Source organism: Lissotriton helveticus, chromosome 11, assembly GCF_964261635.1.
Source record: "Lissotriton helveticus chromosome 11, aLisHel1.1, whole genome shotgun sequence".
Classification (NCBI taxonomy): Eukaryota; Metazoa; Chordata; class Amphibia; order Caudata; family Salamandridae; genus Lissotriton; species Lissotriton helveticus.
Genome location: NC_136072.1, coordinates 557,728,061 through 557,743,596, shown reverse-complemented (window position 1 = coordinate 557,743,596; position 15,536 = coordinate 557,728,061). Strand labels below are relative to the sequence as shown.

Below are 15,536 nucleotides of genomic sequence, written 5' to 3'. Positions count from 1 at the left end.
AGAATTTTAGAATAGATCTTGCTGTCTGCCGTAATAAGAGATATAGGTCGATATGAACCTAATTCTTTCGAATCCTTGTTCTTCTTCAAAAACACCACTATAATAGCGGTGGACCAGGAATCAGGTGGTTTCCCTTGAAATGCAGAGTTAAAGATCTTTACAAATTCTGGTTTCAGCATATGTCTAAATGTCCGATAGAATTCGAGAGGTATCTGATCAAATCCCATGGCTTTGCCTGCAGCAAGACTCAAAATGGCTTGCTCAATCTCATCCCAACTTATTGGACGTCCAAATAAATCAGTCTCTTCACATCCCAATAATAATTGATTAGTATTGTGAAAATAATTTACAGGATTCAAAGTCTTATCTACTTCATTGTTGAAGTCATTATACAATGTTTTATAAAACTCCAAGAATGACTCTAAAATTCCTTCCCTACATTCGTGATAGTCACCATTCATATCATTGACGCCCTGAATTTCATTGATAGAGGATTTCTGACGGAGACGCTGTGCTAGAATTTTACCGGTACGCTCACTATATTCATAACGTTCGGTTTTGAATAGCTTAAAATCTAATGCTACTTTATCAGCAATATGGGTCCGTAGACCAGAACGTTCAATTACTAGACGTAATTGCGCATCTTCTATACCGATGTTATTTTTACAAGCCGTCGCAAGATCCATCTCGGCTAACCTGATCTTATTTAACCTCTCCTTAAATTCTGTTTGTATTTTTTTTCTCTTAAAGTTTGCAAAACTAATTGTCTCTCCACGTATGATTGATTTGAATGCGTCCCACACCACTGGTAGGGAGGCCGAATCATTATTTGTTAAAAAATAATCATTGATAATAGTCGCCATAAATTGCAAATAGTCCTCATCTAATACCAAGTTTCTCTGAAATGACCAAGATCTACTTGAGTTCTGAGATTCTGTAGAAACCTCGATCTCAGCAATTATGGGATCCCGCACGGCGTCGCCTTCGAGGTCGTCATCTGGTCATGCTTCGAGGTCAACGAAGAAGAAGCATAAGAAGTGAAGGCATGGATCTCAACATCACTCCGGTAAGGACTCGGAGTCGAGACCGAAGTCACCTAAGAGGAGGCATAGAAAAGATGAGGTGTCTCCTTCACCTGGTGTTCCAGAAGGTAAGGCTTCCCCCTTGGAGTCGCCAGTGCGTTCTCCGGCTCCGGTATAGGATCCCTCTCCGGCGCCGTCCCCGACTCGAGAGGAAGAAGAGGCTCCATTACCTGAGGGCTCGATGACTCCAGTCCATCCGCCTGTGGAAGAGGAGGCAAATCTGGAACCTCCGAGAGAGCATCCTGTGGGTTCTTACCCGCCCTTCCCAGCTCCAGGTCCCAATCAGATACTCTCTTACTATGGCTGGATTGACATTTTCTTCATACATGGGTGCTGATATACCATATCACCATTGACACCATGTCACATATGGAATGCCCGGCTATGGAGTCCCAGACACCACACTAAGCAGTGCTTATGATAAGCATTTTTCGACTTGGCATTGGTCTCTTCTCAGTAACACAAACGATTCTGTTGATACCAATGAGGTGGTACCCTCCAATAAGAAACCATTTAACTGTCTTAGTCTACTGCTTGAGATGAACAAGTTACTTACCTTCGGTAATGCTTTTTCTGGTGGATACAGTATCTGCCTGTGGATTCCTCACCTTGTGAATATCCCCCTGCGTCAGCAACGTTCGGAAAATTCTTTGTAGCTCGCCGGTGTGGACGACGTCACAGGAAGGCACGACATCGCGCGCGGCTCCGCTGACGTCACCGACTCCATAATAGGCCTACGCCGGCGTGATGACATCAGTTCCACCCCTTTTGTCCGTGCTTCGAGGCACACGGACGGACCAACAACAATAGATATATACACAGTATACACAGTACAAACTAGTCAAGGTAACACACATAGTGTGAATATAACATAGTAAATCATGTACAAGAACACACTTCCTTTGAGGATAACATGTATACATTAAAAAAACATTACCAGAAATTCAGGTATAGAAGAGTGGACAACGGGGAGGCGGGTGGGCATGTGAGGAATCCATAGGCAGATACTGTATCCACCAGAAAAAGCGTTACCGAAGGTAAGTAACTTGTTCTTCTGATGAATACATCTGCCAGTGGATTTCTCACCTTGTGAAAAGATTCCCACAGCAGTCCTCACTCCCGGAGGACGGTGTCCACTCCTCTATACCATAAAGTCCTGAAGGACAGAACACGCAGAGTGGCCGTCCCTCCTCACTTCGGTATCCAAGCAGTAATGCTTCGCGAAAGTGTGGAGGGAGGCCCAAGTTGCCTCTCTACAAATGTCCTCAACAGGAACACCCCTAGACAAAGCAGATGTTGATGACTTTGCTCTAGTAGAGTGAGCTCTTATACCCTCTGGAGGTTCCTTATCACCCAGGGCTTAGCAGATCTTGATGCATAGAATAATCCATCTCGAAAGTGTGCGCTTGTGCACAGCTCTTCCTTTTCTACAGCCAGCAAATCCAACAAACAACTGGTCATCCACTCGATAGTCCTCTGTCCTATCAAGATACATGCTCACCATCCTCTTAGGGTCCAGACGGTGAAGCCGTTCTTCCTCCTTGGAAGGGTGAGGGGGAGGATAGAAAGTAGGAAGGGTAATAGACTGTCCTAGATGGAAGGGAGTTACCACCTTAGGCAGAAAAGCAGCCCTGGTCCTAAGAACCATTCGTTCAGCATGACTGGTCAAGAATGGGGGCTTCGAACTAAGAGCTTGAAGCTCACTTACCCTCCTTGCTGAGGTAATAGCAACCAGGAAGACCGTCTTAAAAAACAAAAGTCTCAAGGGACACTTGTGCAAAGGTTCGAAAGGAGAACCCATCAGAAAAGTAAGCACCAGATTCAAGTCCCATTGAGGTATAATAAAGGGAGTAGGAGGAAATGTATTCGTAATGCCCTTTAGAAATCTTAAAACAACAGGAGACTTAAATAAGGACGGCTGATCCGGCAGGCAGAGAAATGCTGACAAAGCCGAAAGATAACCTTTGACTGTAGCAACAGCAAACCCTTGCTGCGCTAAAGAAAGAGCAAATTGAAGTATATCTGATAAACAAGCCCTCAAAGGATCGATGGATTTCTCTCCACACCAGGAAACAAACCTAGACCACCTATAAGAATAGATAGACTTGGTGCAGTCACGTCTGGCCGATAGAATGACATCCACCACATCATGTGGGAGAGAAAAGGAATTCAGGTTGCCCTGTTCAATCTCCAGGCATGAAGGCGTAAGGTCTGGAGGTGGGGGTGTAGAACCTGCCCCTCCATCTGAGAGAGGAGATCTGCCCTGAGAGGGAGACAGAGCGGCGGGCACGAGGAGACGTGGAGAAGATCTGTGTACCACACCCTTCTTGGCCAATCCGGGGCGATCAACATGACTTGGGCTCGGTCTTGGCGAATCTTCCTCAGAACCCGAGGAATCAAGGGTATGGGAGGAAACGCGTAAAGGAGTTGTGAGCCCCAACTCAACTGAAACGCGTCCCCCAAAGCTCCCTGCATCGGATACTGGAGACTGTAGAATGACAGGCAGTGAGCATTCTTGTGAGTGGCGAACAGGTCCACCTGAGGAGTTCCCCATGTCCGAAAGACGTGACAAACTACCTCTGGATGAAGCCTCCACTCGTGGTCGGCGAAGAACTTCCGACTGGGACTGTCTGCACGCACGTTCAGAACTCCGGCCAGATGATTTGCCATCAGACAAATCTGATGGTCCTGAACCCAGGACCAGAGACGCAGAGCCTCTCTGCAGAGAAAACTGCAACCCCACTCCTCCCTGTTTGTTGACATACCACATCGCGGTGGTGTTGTTCGTCAGGACTTGAACCGACCGCCCGCGAAGGGAAGGGAGAAAAGCCTTGAGTGCTAGACGTATCGCCCGCAACTCTAGAAGGTTGATGTGAAGCAACCTTTCCTCTGGAGACCAAAGACCCTTGATCTCCAGATCCCCCAGATGAGCACCCCACCCTAGAGTGGATGCATCCGTTATCACTGTGGCAACCAATGGAGGTAGATGGAAAGGCTTTCCTTGAGACAGATTGCCTTCCACGCTCCACCAAGATACATCCGCTGCAGCTTCTCTGGAGATCCTCACAGACTCCCTGAGATCTCCGTTGTGTTGATACCACTGCCTGCGGAGACACCACTGGAGTGCCCTCATGTGCCAGCGTGCATGGTTGACCAACAGAATGCAGGAAGCCATCAGACCAGGCAGGCAAAGGACCTTCAGGACTGGAACGACCGCTCCATTGTGAAATAAAGGAATCATTCCCTGTATGTCGAGAATCCTATGGGGTGGAGGGAATGCTCGACATACAGTTGTGTCCAGTACCGCACCTATGAACAGGTTGTGCTGGGAGGGCACCAGGTGAGATTTGGGTACATTTATTGAAAAACCCAACCTGTACAACAACTGAGTTGTGACTTGCAGATGGTGTAGCACTGTCTCTGGAGATTCTGCTTTGATCAACCAATCACCCAGATACGGGAATACAGGTATCCCCGACCTTCTGAGATGTGCTGCCACCACAGCCATCACCTTGGTGAAAACTCGAGGTGCAGTAGTAAGACCAAATGGAAGGACCGCAAACTGGTAATGTTGCGATCCCACCGTGAAACGGAGATTTTTTCTGTGCGACTTCAGGATAGGAATATGGAAATAAGCATCTTGCAAGTTGATCGACACCGTCCAGTCCTCTTCCAGCAGCGCCTGAAGAACCTGAGCAAGGGTGAGCATCTTGAACTTCTCCTGTTTCAGGTAAAGGTTCAAGATCCTAAGATTCAAGATTGGATGAAGTCTGCCACCCTTCTTGGGAATCAGGAAATACTGGGAGTAGAATCCCTGACCCCTTTCCTGCTCCGGAACCACCTCTATCGCACCCGTTCGTAACAGTGACAGGACTTCATCCTTCAGGAGAAGTAGGTGGTCCTCTGAGCAAAATCCTTGGCAAGGAGGGTAATCTGGAGGAAATTCCCGAAAGGGAAGAGCATACCCATTCTCTACGAGATTGAGAACCCAAAGATCTACGGGATTGGGAATGTAACCGATTCCCAAACCCGTAGATAATGGGTAAGCCGACCCCCTACAGGACCCGCATTATCCGGAATGGCGGATCTAGGGCTGCTTTGCTGATGGTGGAGGGGGTTGGGAAGAGGAGGAGGAAGAGGAGGAGGAGACTTGACGTCCTCGAGGACGAGCTCTTTGTTTGCCCCTGTAGGATTTATATAGTGGATTTTGCTGTTGCTGCTGCTGTTGAGTTTGACGGTAGGGACGAAACGACGAACGTCCAAAACCTTTATGCCTCTTAGTCGCAGAGCCTCTAGACTGCAGCCCCAAAGATCTGGCAGTAGCCCTACTGTCCTTAAATCTTTCCAAAGCTGCATCAGCTTTTTTGCCAAATAGTCCAGCACCATCAAATGGCAAATCCAACAAGGCTGCCTGAACGTTCGCAGAAAAGTCAGATGACTTCAGCCAGGCAGCCCTTCTAGAGGCAACAGAAGTTCCCATAATGCAAGCAACTGAATCAGCAGTTTCAAGACCACTTTGAATCACTTGACGTGCAGCCGCCTGTGTATCGGCCAACACCTCATTAAAATCCTTCCTGCTGTCCTCAGGAATTTTAGGAGCCAACTGTTGTACAGAGTCCATCAGGGCATGTATATATCTCCCCAAGAGACATGTGGCATTGGTCGATTTTAGAGCCATACTTGCCGAAGAGAAAATCTTCTTCGCAGTCTGATCCTGTTTCTTGGACTCCTTATCCCCAGGCACTTGAGGGAAAGCACCAACAGTCTTCTTCGAACAGGCTGCCTGTATAACCAGACTTTCAGGCAACGGATGCGAGGATAGAAACTCAGGCCCACCAGGTGCTACCCTATACCTCCTTGCAACACCCTTAGCCACTGCAGGAGCTGTAAGAGGCCTGTTCCAAACCTCCAATATAGGCTCCGTCAAAGCCTCATTAAAAGGAAGCAATGGTTCCACAACTGAAGATGGGGAATGGAGGACCTCAGTCAAAAGATTAGACTTGTATTCAGCTGTAGGCAAAGTCAAATTTAAAAGATTTGCAGCTTTTTTGATGACCACATGGTATGGTGCAACGTCCTTTGAAGGGGCATCAGATACAGAGGACAGCTCCCATTCAGGGGAAATCTCCAAACCACTAGCATCCCTCAAATCATCAAAATAGTCCTCCTGAAGCTCACCTTCTTCCACCTCAGCCTCAGCCTCTCTAAATCTTTGCTCCTCTATAAGGCACTGAGCTTCTCGCCTCAATCTCTCCTTCAAGAGTCGCGCCGTCGGATCCGTGACCGACTCCGACGGAGCCGGTGCCGGCGTCGAGATCGGATCCGGAAGCACAGGTCGCTGCTCATGAGGTCGAGTCGGAGCCGGTGACGATGGAATCGGCGTTGACGACCTCAGAGGCGCCGAGAAATGCCAAGGCGGAGCCGGCGCTGGCATAAAAGGAGCTGGAGCATAGGAGTGGGGAACTCCTAAATTATATGCCAATGGACCCATGGGACCCGAAGGTGCACCAGAGGGATACAAAGCCCTCGAGTAGACTCCATACATTACAGCTCTTAAGAATACCCAAACATGGCTGGCAGAAAATCATCTTAAATTGAACGCCCTCAAGTCCAAATTCCTACTAATAGCTCCGCCAGCCCAAATCCCGAAAATGCAAAACTTGATCAAACATATCACGGCGTTTAACGTACAACCTACCATTGTGGACTCGGCGAAGTCACTTGGAATGACTTTAGATAGTAACCTTAACATGCAAAAACATATCAGCATTGCTACAAAGGGAGCTAACTTCCAGATAAACACTTTAAGGAAACTGAAACCCTTCCTACCACATAATGACTTTCAGCAGGCAGTTCAAGCTCTGGTTATTCCAAGAGTGGAATACGGTTGTGTCTCCCTATGTGGCCTACCCAAAGCATCAACTGCACCTCTCAGAGCCTCTATCAACGCTGCAGCAAGACTCATAACTGGATCTAAACGCAGCTCCCACATCTCACCGGACCTTCAATCCTTGAACTGGCTACCCCTTGAGGCGAGAATTCATTTGAAAATTGCGTGCATGACACACAGAGCCCTACATCAAAAGACACCCAGTTACTTGGCACAGAAACTTACGATCTCTGGTGGGGCCAGATCCTCAAGAAATGCAGAAAAATTACTTCTGAAACCACAAAAATTCCAGAAGAAAAAAACTTATAACAGATCCTTCTCTGGGATGGCACCCAGAATTTGGAACGCCTTACCCCCAGAAACCAGACTTAACCCGTCCTCTACTTCTTTCAAAAAGGAAGTTAAATCCATCCTCATGGCCCAATACACATGACTAGGGTCTGCTGAATCCCTGTAATGAGATGCTTTCGCGCTCTCAACTACAAGACACTTATTGATGCTAAATCTAACTATGCTGCCTTTTACTACATTTTATGTACATTTAATTTTATATATTTCTGTTTCCTGTATAAGTAACATTTTTTTTTTTTTTTTATCCTCATTTGCCTGGCCCACTCTTATTCAGCCTCCAACTGCCATACGTGTACTCATAGTGCAAGGTATCCCCTGCCCCTGATAACACGATTGGTGGGAACCGGCAGGAGATGGCCCGAAGAGTATCATGGGTAGTGACTCCGAACTTGATGTTTTGATCAGTTGAACTAGCCTTCGGAGCCGATTGAGGGGGCCTAGTTCTTGGAGTTCCAAGGCATAATCATAGGACCGGGAAAAAAAAAAAAAACCCTGGTTACTATCTCCAAAGAACTAAAAAGTTCCAAAAAGCCCGACTGCGTTCACCACCTGATCTCGACATGTCTGTTTTAGAGGTTGCATAGAGAGATGATAACCAGTTTGCGTGTGTTGGTGCTAGATTTTCAGTCCAAACCTTGCATATCTCTCTTCTTGCAAGCAATATAGCATAGAACAGAAATGTCCTTGCATGGCCCTTTATGCTGTTGTCCCATCCAAATATAATCAAGGAAAGTGTGATGGAGATCGAGATGTTAAGAATAGAGTCCAGAGTTGCTTTCACTTCGTTCCAAAACTGTGATATGTTAGGGCATTCCTTAAACATGTGGATATCTGAAGCTGCGATATGGCCACATTTGTTACATTTCTTACCTGGGATAAATTTAGATAGCTTTAACGGTGTAAAATATGCTCGATGCATTGTAAAAAAATGATTACGCCTGAGCCATGCAGGTTTGACACACTTAACAAGTAACATTTATTGTCTGTACAGCGCTCTGATATCCGCTAGGATCTTGTTCGCGCTTTATAAAACTCTCCAAATTGTTCTTTCCACAGTTAGCAGCTGAGTGCTACACTCTGCTTTTGACCTATGGATCACTGATCCAAAGGGTAAGACCCTTCACTCACTCCTGAGGACAACTTGTGATACACTGTGTAACATCAACACAGATTGGTTTAATGTTGTCTGTTAGCTGTATGTCCACTTGCCTGTTCTGTTATATTGCATGTTCTAGTGTGTTTTTTACTTCCTTCACATTGTGGCGACTGATCAGCCATAACAATAGCATGCACATACAGTGTCCCGGAAAAGCGATCCTGGAGACACATTGGCCCATACATGCAAAACATGTGTTTACTGTGTGTTTTCTTCATTTTCTAATTTTTTTTCTAAGTTGGACGATCAATTTTAAACTTTTTGAACAAAGGTATTTTCTTTTAGGGGATTACCTACACTTCTTAGATGTGGGGTAGGGTTAGCTCTCCCTTTTTAGGTCCTGAAGAAGTGGTACAGATACTTTTTGGGCCAACAGGCAAGAAACACGTTGACCTGACCACATTCACAGATTTAGGCTACTTGGATACATTAGCTCTCTGTAGTCGCCCGTACCAAATTATGTTTTTTTTTTTTAAACCTGCCAAGGAAACCATCAGTTTAAAGTCCAGTTGAATACCTCTTTTTAGTCTCTCTTCATTTCACTATACACATTCACTCAACCTCACACATTCAAAACGCCCTCACACTGGCACTTTCATCAGATGGCAAAAATAAAAAGATCTCTGCTAAAGCGACCCTTCGTGGGGCCCATAGGGCATTGCATTGCCAGCCCTATGAAGAACACCCTTGATGAGGAGACATTACATGCCCATGGATTTGTGAAGGCACCAAGAAAAAATCCTTAGGATTCCCCTTTCTTTGTCCGCCTTTCTTTCTACTTTGCTTTCTGAAAGGAGCAGCATTTCCACTGGTTTCTGCATTAGCACTTTCAGAGCCTAGGTACTGGACCTTCATTGGCTCACATTACCCCTCACTTCCTTGTTTTGAGTCATATTCAGGGCCATATAAAAATCTATACAATGTCCAGAAGATATAACTATACTATACATAAGATAACAATCATTTCACTCAACTTATTAAGTGCTATTTGAAAGTGTGAGACAAATATGTGTGTAGAGTGAATCAAAGATGAATACTCCAATATAAGTAAGACTTTCATAGAGTGAGCAGGAGATGCTGTTTATTCTTAACAGACTGTCTTTAATTCACTCCCATATTAGGGTTTTATTTTCCAGTGCCTTGGTAAGTGCATGGCCTGCTGTGATGATACTGCACTGATCTTACCCTTTCTTCGAAGCATGTTCGAATCTACTAGGTTCATCGCTACGCCTTACCATGCAGTAAGTATCAAGTGCATTTCTTACAATTATCATAGATTTATTTCCCTAGGGTTATTCACCCTGTACAACCACAACAAAAACAAGTTGAGAAGGTAGTCATATGGGGCTGTGGAGCATCTGGATGTACATTGGGTAGGTTTGTAACTTCATTCGTAGAGCCTGATGGTAAATTATTGATGACCGGTGAAACATTCCTCACTCAGTACTTCCTCTCACCCAAAAGTGTGATTTTGTACTCCGTGTGCAGCCAAATTATATTAGAGTGAAACCCCTCTACAGAGTAGATGAGGACTAAGTTAGCAGAAACTAAATGTAGAGCTCCTTTTTTCAGGTCACTAATAATGCATTTCATCAGGGATAGTTAGGAGCCTCTTTAGGTGATCTCTCTTGATAGAAGCCAGTGTTTGAACAAGATAAATCAAGTTTAATCAATGTAGCAGATAAAGCGGTGAAAGACATAAAGCTATGTGAAGGCTTTGAAATGACTCTCTCAGAAAGGCCTTCAAAATAGACAACAGTAGACATGAGGAAGAAAGGATAAGCACCCCTTCTAAAGAAATCGCACTACTTTGTTGTAAAGAAGGCTTGTGTATTGTACTGTCCTTGCAGTTCCTTTATGTGAAAAACCAGAGAGAACAAAGTGACAGAAAACAAATAGTGACGAAACTCTCATCTTATTGTCCAAAGATGCTTTTTAAGTAGCATGGTAAAGACCCTCCAGCATAGCTGTATAAAGGTATCCTTAAATCATGCTTTCAGGCCACTGAATATATTTGCTTTACTAGTTGACAATCATTCACCAATACCAGCTGTAAACACTGAATGTGAAATCAAGAACCATCTTTATCCTTTCTTTCTAATATGAAATCTCTTGTACTTAATGTCTGTGTTTGGTTAATGTCTATTGTCTCACTGATGCTGTGAGTTGTCTTTCCCTATTTGCAGGGCATAGTAATTGGTTTCCAAACATGTGCCAAAGTTCATCCTTTCGCATGCCGGCAGGTACTTGAAGCGTACAAGGGTTGTCTTTCTGATATTGAGCTGGTAAGAACCATGCATCTCTTTCTGTCTCATATTTCAAACTTTCCTCAGCAGCGGCGGTTCATATTTATTAAATGTATTTTACAATTAGATAAAAGTTTACAAGAAAGAAAAGCTAAAATATGTCTAAAGACGTAGGCAGTCTACAATTCCGAAAACAAAACTGTATCAAATAAATGGCCAGTGCAGCTTCCATTCCTCATGTGTAAATAACGTTTGTTGAAGAAATTTAGAAATTTGTTTAGAACATTTATTTTGAAGGGGCTTATGATACCAAATGCAACAATCTCTTAAATTTACCATTAAAACAAGTCATTCAACCTTTACTTTCTCCTTTGATTTACTCATGACTTCAGAAGTAATAGAGCACCAACGGAAATGCCACCCTCCAAGACAACTTACATTTAGGAATGTGGGTGTTCCATACAAGACGGGGTCTAATACCAGGCCCTGGACTCACGGGGGAAGTGGTACTCAATATCAAACAACAGGCCTGGGCTCTGTATCTACAGAATACAGTTACATTGAAGAAAGGTATGCGGCTGAGTTCATATTCTATAGCACACAGCTTACTGTGTTCTAAACTCCTACTGAAATGGTGACTGGCCCGGGCCAGGAGGCAACCGGCACCAGCACTGGTGTGTTGTGTTACAGGACTACCTCTTCTGTCTGAGGATGGGTCTTCATGAGGCCAACGTGAACAACCCGCCTTGACACATGTGTAAGGCAGTGTGATTGCGTAGGGGCAGAGAACCACACATATCCCCTATGCCTAGGACAAGGCCTGGGAGGATCATTGTATTTGGGGGCTGGGTGACACTGAGGCCAGGGTTGATTTAGGCAACCGGGTAAGGCAATATTCACTGGATTATTGGTTTTGCAGGGCATTTTCTTCGTGGCCTTCCTGCCGCCTTTGAGGTTGTGTGTGTGTGTGTGTGTGTGTGTGTGTGTGCGTGTGTGTGTGTGTGTTTGAATAAGAGTTAGGGTAAGGGTAATGGTACACATTAAAGTTAGGTGTAGAGTTAATGTAAGCATAAAGGATGGAGATTGACTTCAGGTTGTGTATATTGTGCCAGTTACGGAACAGTTCTTGTTTATTGTTAGTCTTAGGGATAACTTTATGGCTAGAGATGAAGTATGGGCATGATACAGGGTTAGGGTAAAGAATATTGTTAAGCATACTTTGCCGGAATGAACTAGGTACATAATAGTAATGGGCAAGTGATAGTGATAGCATTATCGTTAGGCATAGGATTTTGGATTTGTGTACCTTACAACAAGAATACAATCCTATAAAATCATTTTCAGATACTTATACAGCATTAACATTTGAAATATCAGTTTCTCACTTTTCTTTTTGTATTTTTTTCCTCAATATTTAATTTCAAAATTTTAACCTAAATACCACTGGCAGGGGACAAGTGTCTTTTGAGCAGACAGGTGCATGAGGTAGTGCTGCCCAACAGTTCTTTGACACCATAATTCAACTTTGAGTGAATAATTTATGTTGCCTGCGCCACCCCAATTGTCTAGCACAGAAAAAGAATTGTGTTTAAACTTTATCATAACCAACAGCCATTACACATCCCTCACTTATTTCACAGTACATTGAGTACCAGGGCAAGTGGAAGCTGCACTCCAATAAATGCGCCAATAGCTATGACAAAAAATGTGTTTGTTAAGGCATGAAACCTATGAGCTGCACCCTTTAAATGAAATAAAAACAAGCTATATACGTTTATAAATGATATTAAGTGTGATGGATCGATATCTGAAATTTAGGTTTTCGTTTGAAGTTTAGCAGTGCCCAGAAGCTGCATGAAGTCGTCACTAGATGGATGAAATTACTTTTTCCGACAGTTCAAAGATCCACTTTCTGGCAAAGCTCTTAACTTACAAAAGTGGTTACTTCATAGGTCTTTGCTCTAGACAGCGCGTGTGCGCTGCTCTAACCAGCCTGCCCATCGGCTTCCCTTTAGCTGCCCCAATCGTCACTCCATTCGTCCGTGGCATGAATACATCATGCCTCTTCCTGTATTGACCCCCCCTCCTGAAAGCACCAGCCAATTACTTATGTGTTAACACAGTGGCCATTTTAGGTACTCATTTTGAGAATACTTTTTCCATTGGTTAGAACTACTGTGCACGGTGGTTACAGGCGCACTCTCTCGATGATCTTGGAAATGCTTGTTTTTTTATTGTTATCTTGTGCTTTTATCTTAACACATTATTGGCTCAGGTTTGTTTTCCGTTTGTGGTGTTTTTGTTGTTCACCAGGTCCCCCTTTATGGCCGCTGCTTCATTGATCTAAGGGGTATCGCAAAGAAATTGGAATTTCAACAGCACAATGCCTGTCGTGTAAAAAGCTGTTTTTCTGTAGTGAGAACATAATTCTGACAATGCCCAATGCTGTGTTGGCTAAAACACCGCTTCTCAGTTGTGAAAATCAAATAGGAGCGCTCAGTCAGATCACATTGGAAGCAAGCCTGCCTATAGGACCTGGCAGTAAGATCATAGATGGGACCAAGCAAGATGTGAAAACATGGGGTACACTCTGCATAGCGCTGCAGTCTTCTCTGCAGGTTTCGTTCTCACCCAGCAAAAACATTCAGTTTAATCGTATACTTTCTTTCTGCTCTCCTCCTTCTGACTCTGCACACATGTTCATGTTTAACAGCCTGAGCACCGTAATAATAATAATGTATGTTTTCATTTATAGCTCATGTAACTGCATTTTTGTAGTTTCATAGCATTGCCGCACATCTTGCAGACAATGTTTTTAACAACCCAGGCACAAATAGATATCACATAGGCCGAGGGCTTTAAGTGGGCTGGTTCTTGCTGGTGCACCAGCAGTTCTAAAAAGCAAGTGCTGGGACGGGTCCTTAAGGAGGTCTCCATTTTTGCCCGCACCCTCTAGGCAGAAATCTCCGTTTTGTCTGATTCCTGTATTTGCTGGAATGTCTGCTCTGATCCCGCTGCTTAAGGGAAATAATGTTCCTTGCTACAGTGAAGCATGGGTCTTTTACCATTGCAACATACTCTGCAGAACAGCAATATAATGTAGAGTACATTATTACAGTGTTCACTACAAATTACATTAACTGTCATCGTCCTCTACTAGGGAAGGTTTCTGCCCTTCATGTGCTTGTATACTTCTGCAATTAAGGCAACGATTATGCTTACATGCTGTTGTTTCACAAAAGGACATATGACTAGCCAGGCCACACCAAGGTCACATTATGCTTTTTTCTTTCTTTTTTTTCTGGCAGTTTGTATAGTGTAAACTTGGCCCTAGGGCACTAAAGGGCTTAACATGTAAACTGTTCTGCAGGAAGAAATGCTTTGAGTGTGTAATCGAGGTATTGAAGCATATATTTTGTTAAACACCAAGGTTGTTAAAAATAAGTTGTGCAGGAAAAAACGTTTTGAGAAAAAGGCAAGGGCTTTACTTGGATATCCTGCGTTAAACTCAGGAAAAATAGAAGATGGCCTATTTAAACTAACCTTTGCAAATCCTCCCTTTGATAACCAGCCCCCATTGAGAGAGAAAAGACTTAAAAGGAAACAAATTATTTGAAAAGGGCATGAAAATGTTCACCCTCAGATATAGCCAATGGAAATACACACCATTGACAAAGCTGACAACCTGGGCTTGTTGTATCAGCCATGTACCTTGCTGTATTATATATCTGGGTGCAATGACAGCATCTCCAAAATACTAGTGGGGAGGCACACTATACAGAAGCACATATTTTTTGCTTACATGTTTTAAGTCACATCCGTAATCTTCTTGTCACGCCCCTTTGAGGGACCCACCAGTTTTTTCATACCACTTGAAACCCTGCATAGGCCTTTCGTCGTAGGCCAGGGTTTATTTAATGAAGCATGCTACAAACAGTAACTTGCTACATTTAATTTTTTTTCTTTCTGAGCATGATGAGCTGCCAACTGTGGTAGACTTTTATGTTTATGGTAATTCAGCATTAGTCGTACCATGTTGGAAATTTGTATAACACGCCTTCAAATTGCTGGAATCTCTGTTTCAATTATTTTCAGGCTAGTCTTGTTCATTATTCTATGATTCTAACTCCTGTGGCCTTGCACCCCTCACACTGCAGTGGAATTGAAAGTGTGAGCATTTAATTGTCCCTTGCCACCGCCCACCTGGGCTCTGCAGGTAGGGCCTTTTCCTGCACAGTGTGGCCTGCACTGAAGTGGCCTCCCACTCCGTGCACTGCCTGGTCAATAAAACATGAACATTGACTATTTTTCTCAGAAAGTAGGTCAAACGGTTAGTATGAGTATGGAAATGAGTGGCAAACTGTAAGGTACTACACAATAAACATTTTGGTAACTGTCAAAGTAATTTTACACTCATTATCTGATGGGATGAAACCTGTTACATATGTTTCTGTTATTATATTGATTATACCGTAATTGCATGTACATGTGATTTTTCTAGGATTACCTTCGTGGGCATTCTACCAAGGGCAGGATGACATATTGAACATTTAGTGACACCCATATTTTCTGCATCTACAAATCTGTCAACTGCCCCCACACCGTGGTCAAAACACACACAGCCATTTTGTTTGTCGGGAATGCTGCTACCACCAATTCATAAACTACATTGTCTGCTTGCTCATTCAATGTTGCTCTCTGTCTCACTCTGAGAACACGGAAGACAACACATATGCGCTTGTACAGGCAAAGCATTGCAGCGCTATTTGGTATCTCTCTGATGGTAAACCACGCAGCTCGATAAAGTCATG

At 43.9% G+C, this 15,536-nt stretch overlaps 1 protein-coding gene across 1 annotated transcript in view; it reads left to right on the top strand.

Annotated features, from left to right (window-relative positions):
* The first annotated feature begins 9,604 nt into the window (after nt 1–9,604).
* Nucleotides 9,605–15,536, top strand: part of LOC144790676 (uncharacterized) — a 28,266-nt gene continuing 22,334 nt past the window's right edge. Inside the window, exons 1-2 of the mRNA XM_078665401.1 lie at nt 9,605–9,720; nt 10,666–10,764. Coding sequence (XP_078521527.1) covers nt 9,631–9,720; nt 10,666–10,764 — 189 coding nt within the window. The 5' untranslated portion in view covers nt 9,605–9,630. The remainder of the gene's footprint in view (nt 9,721–10,665; nt 10,765–15,536) is intronic.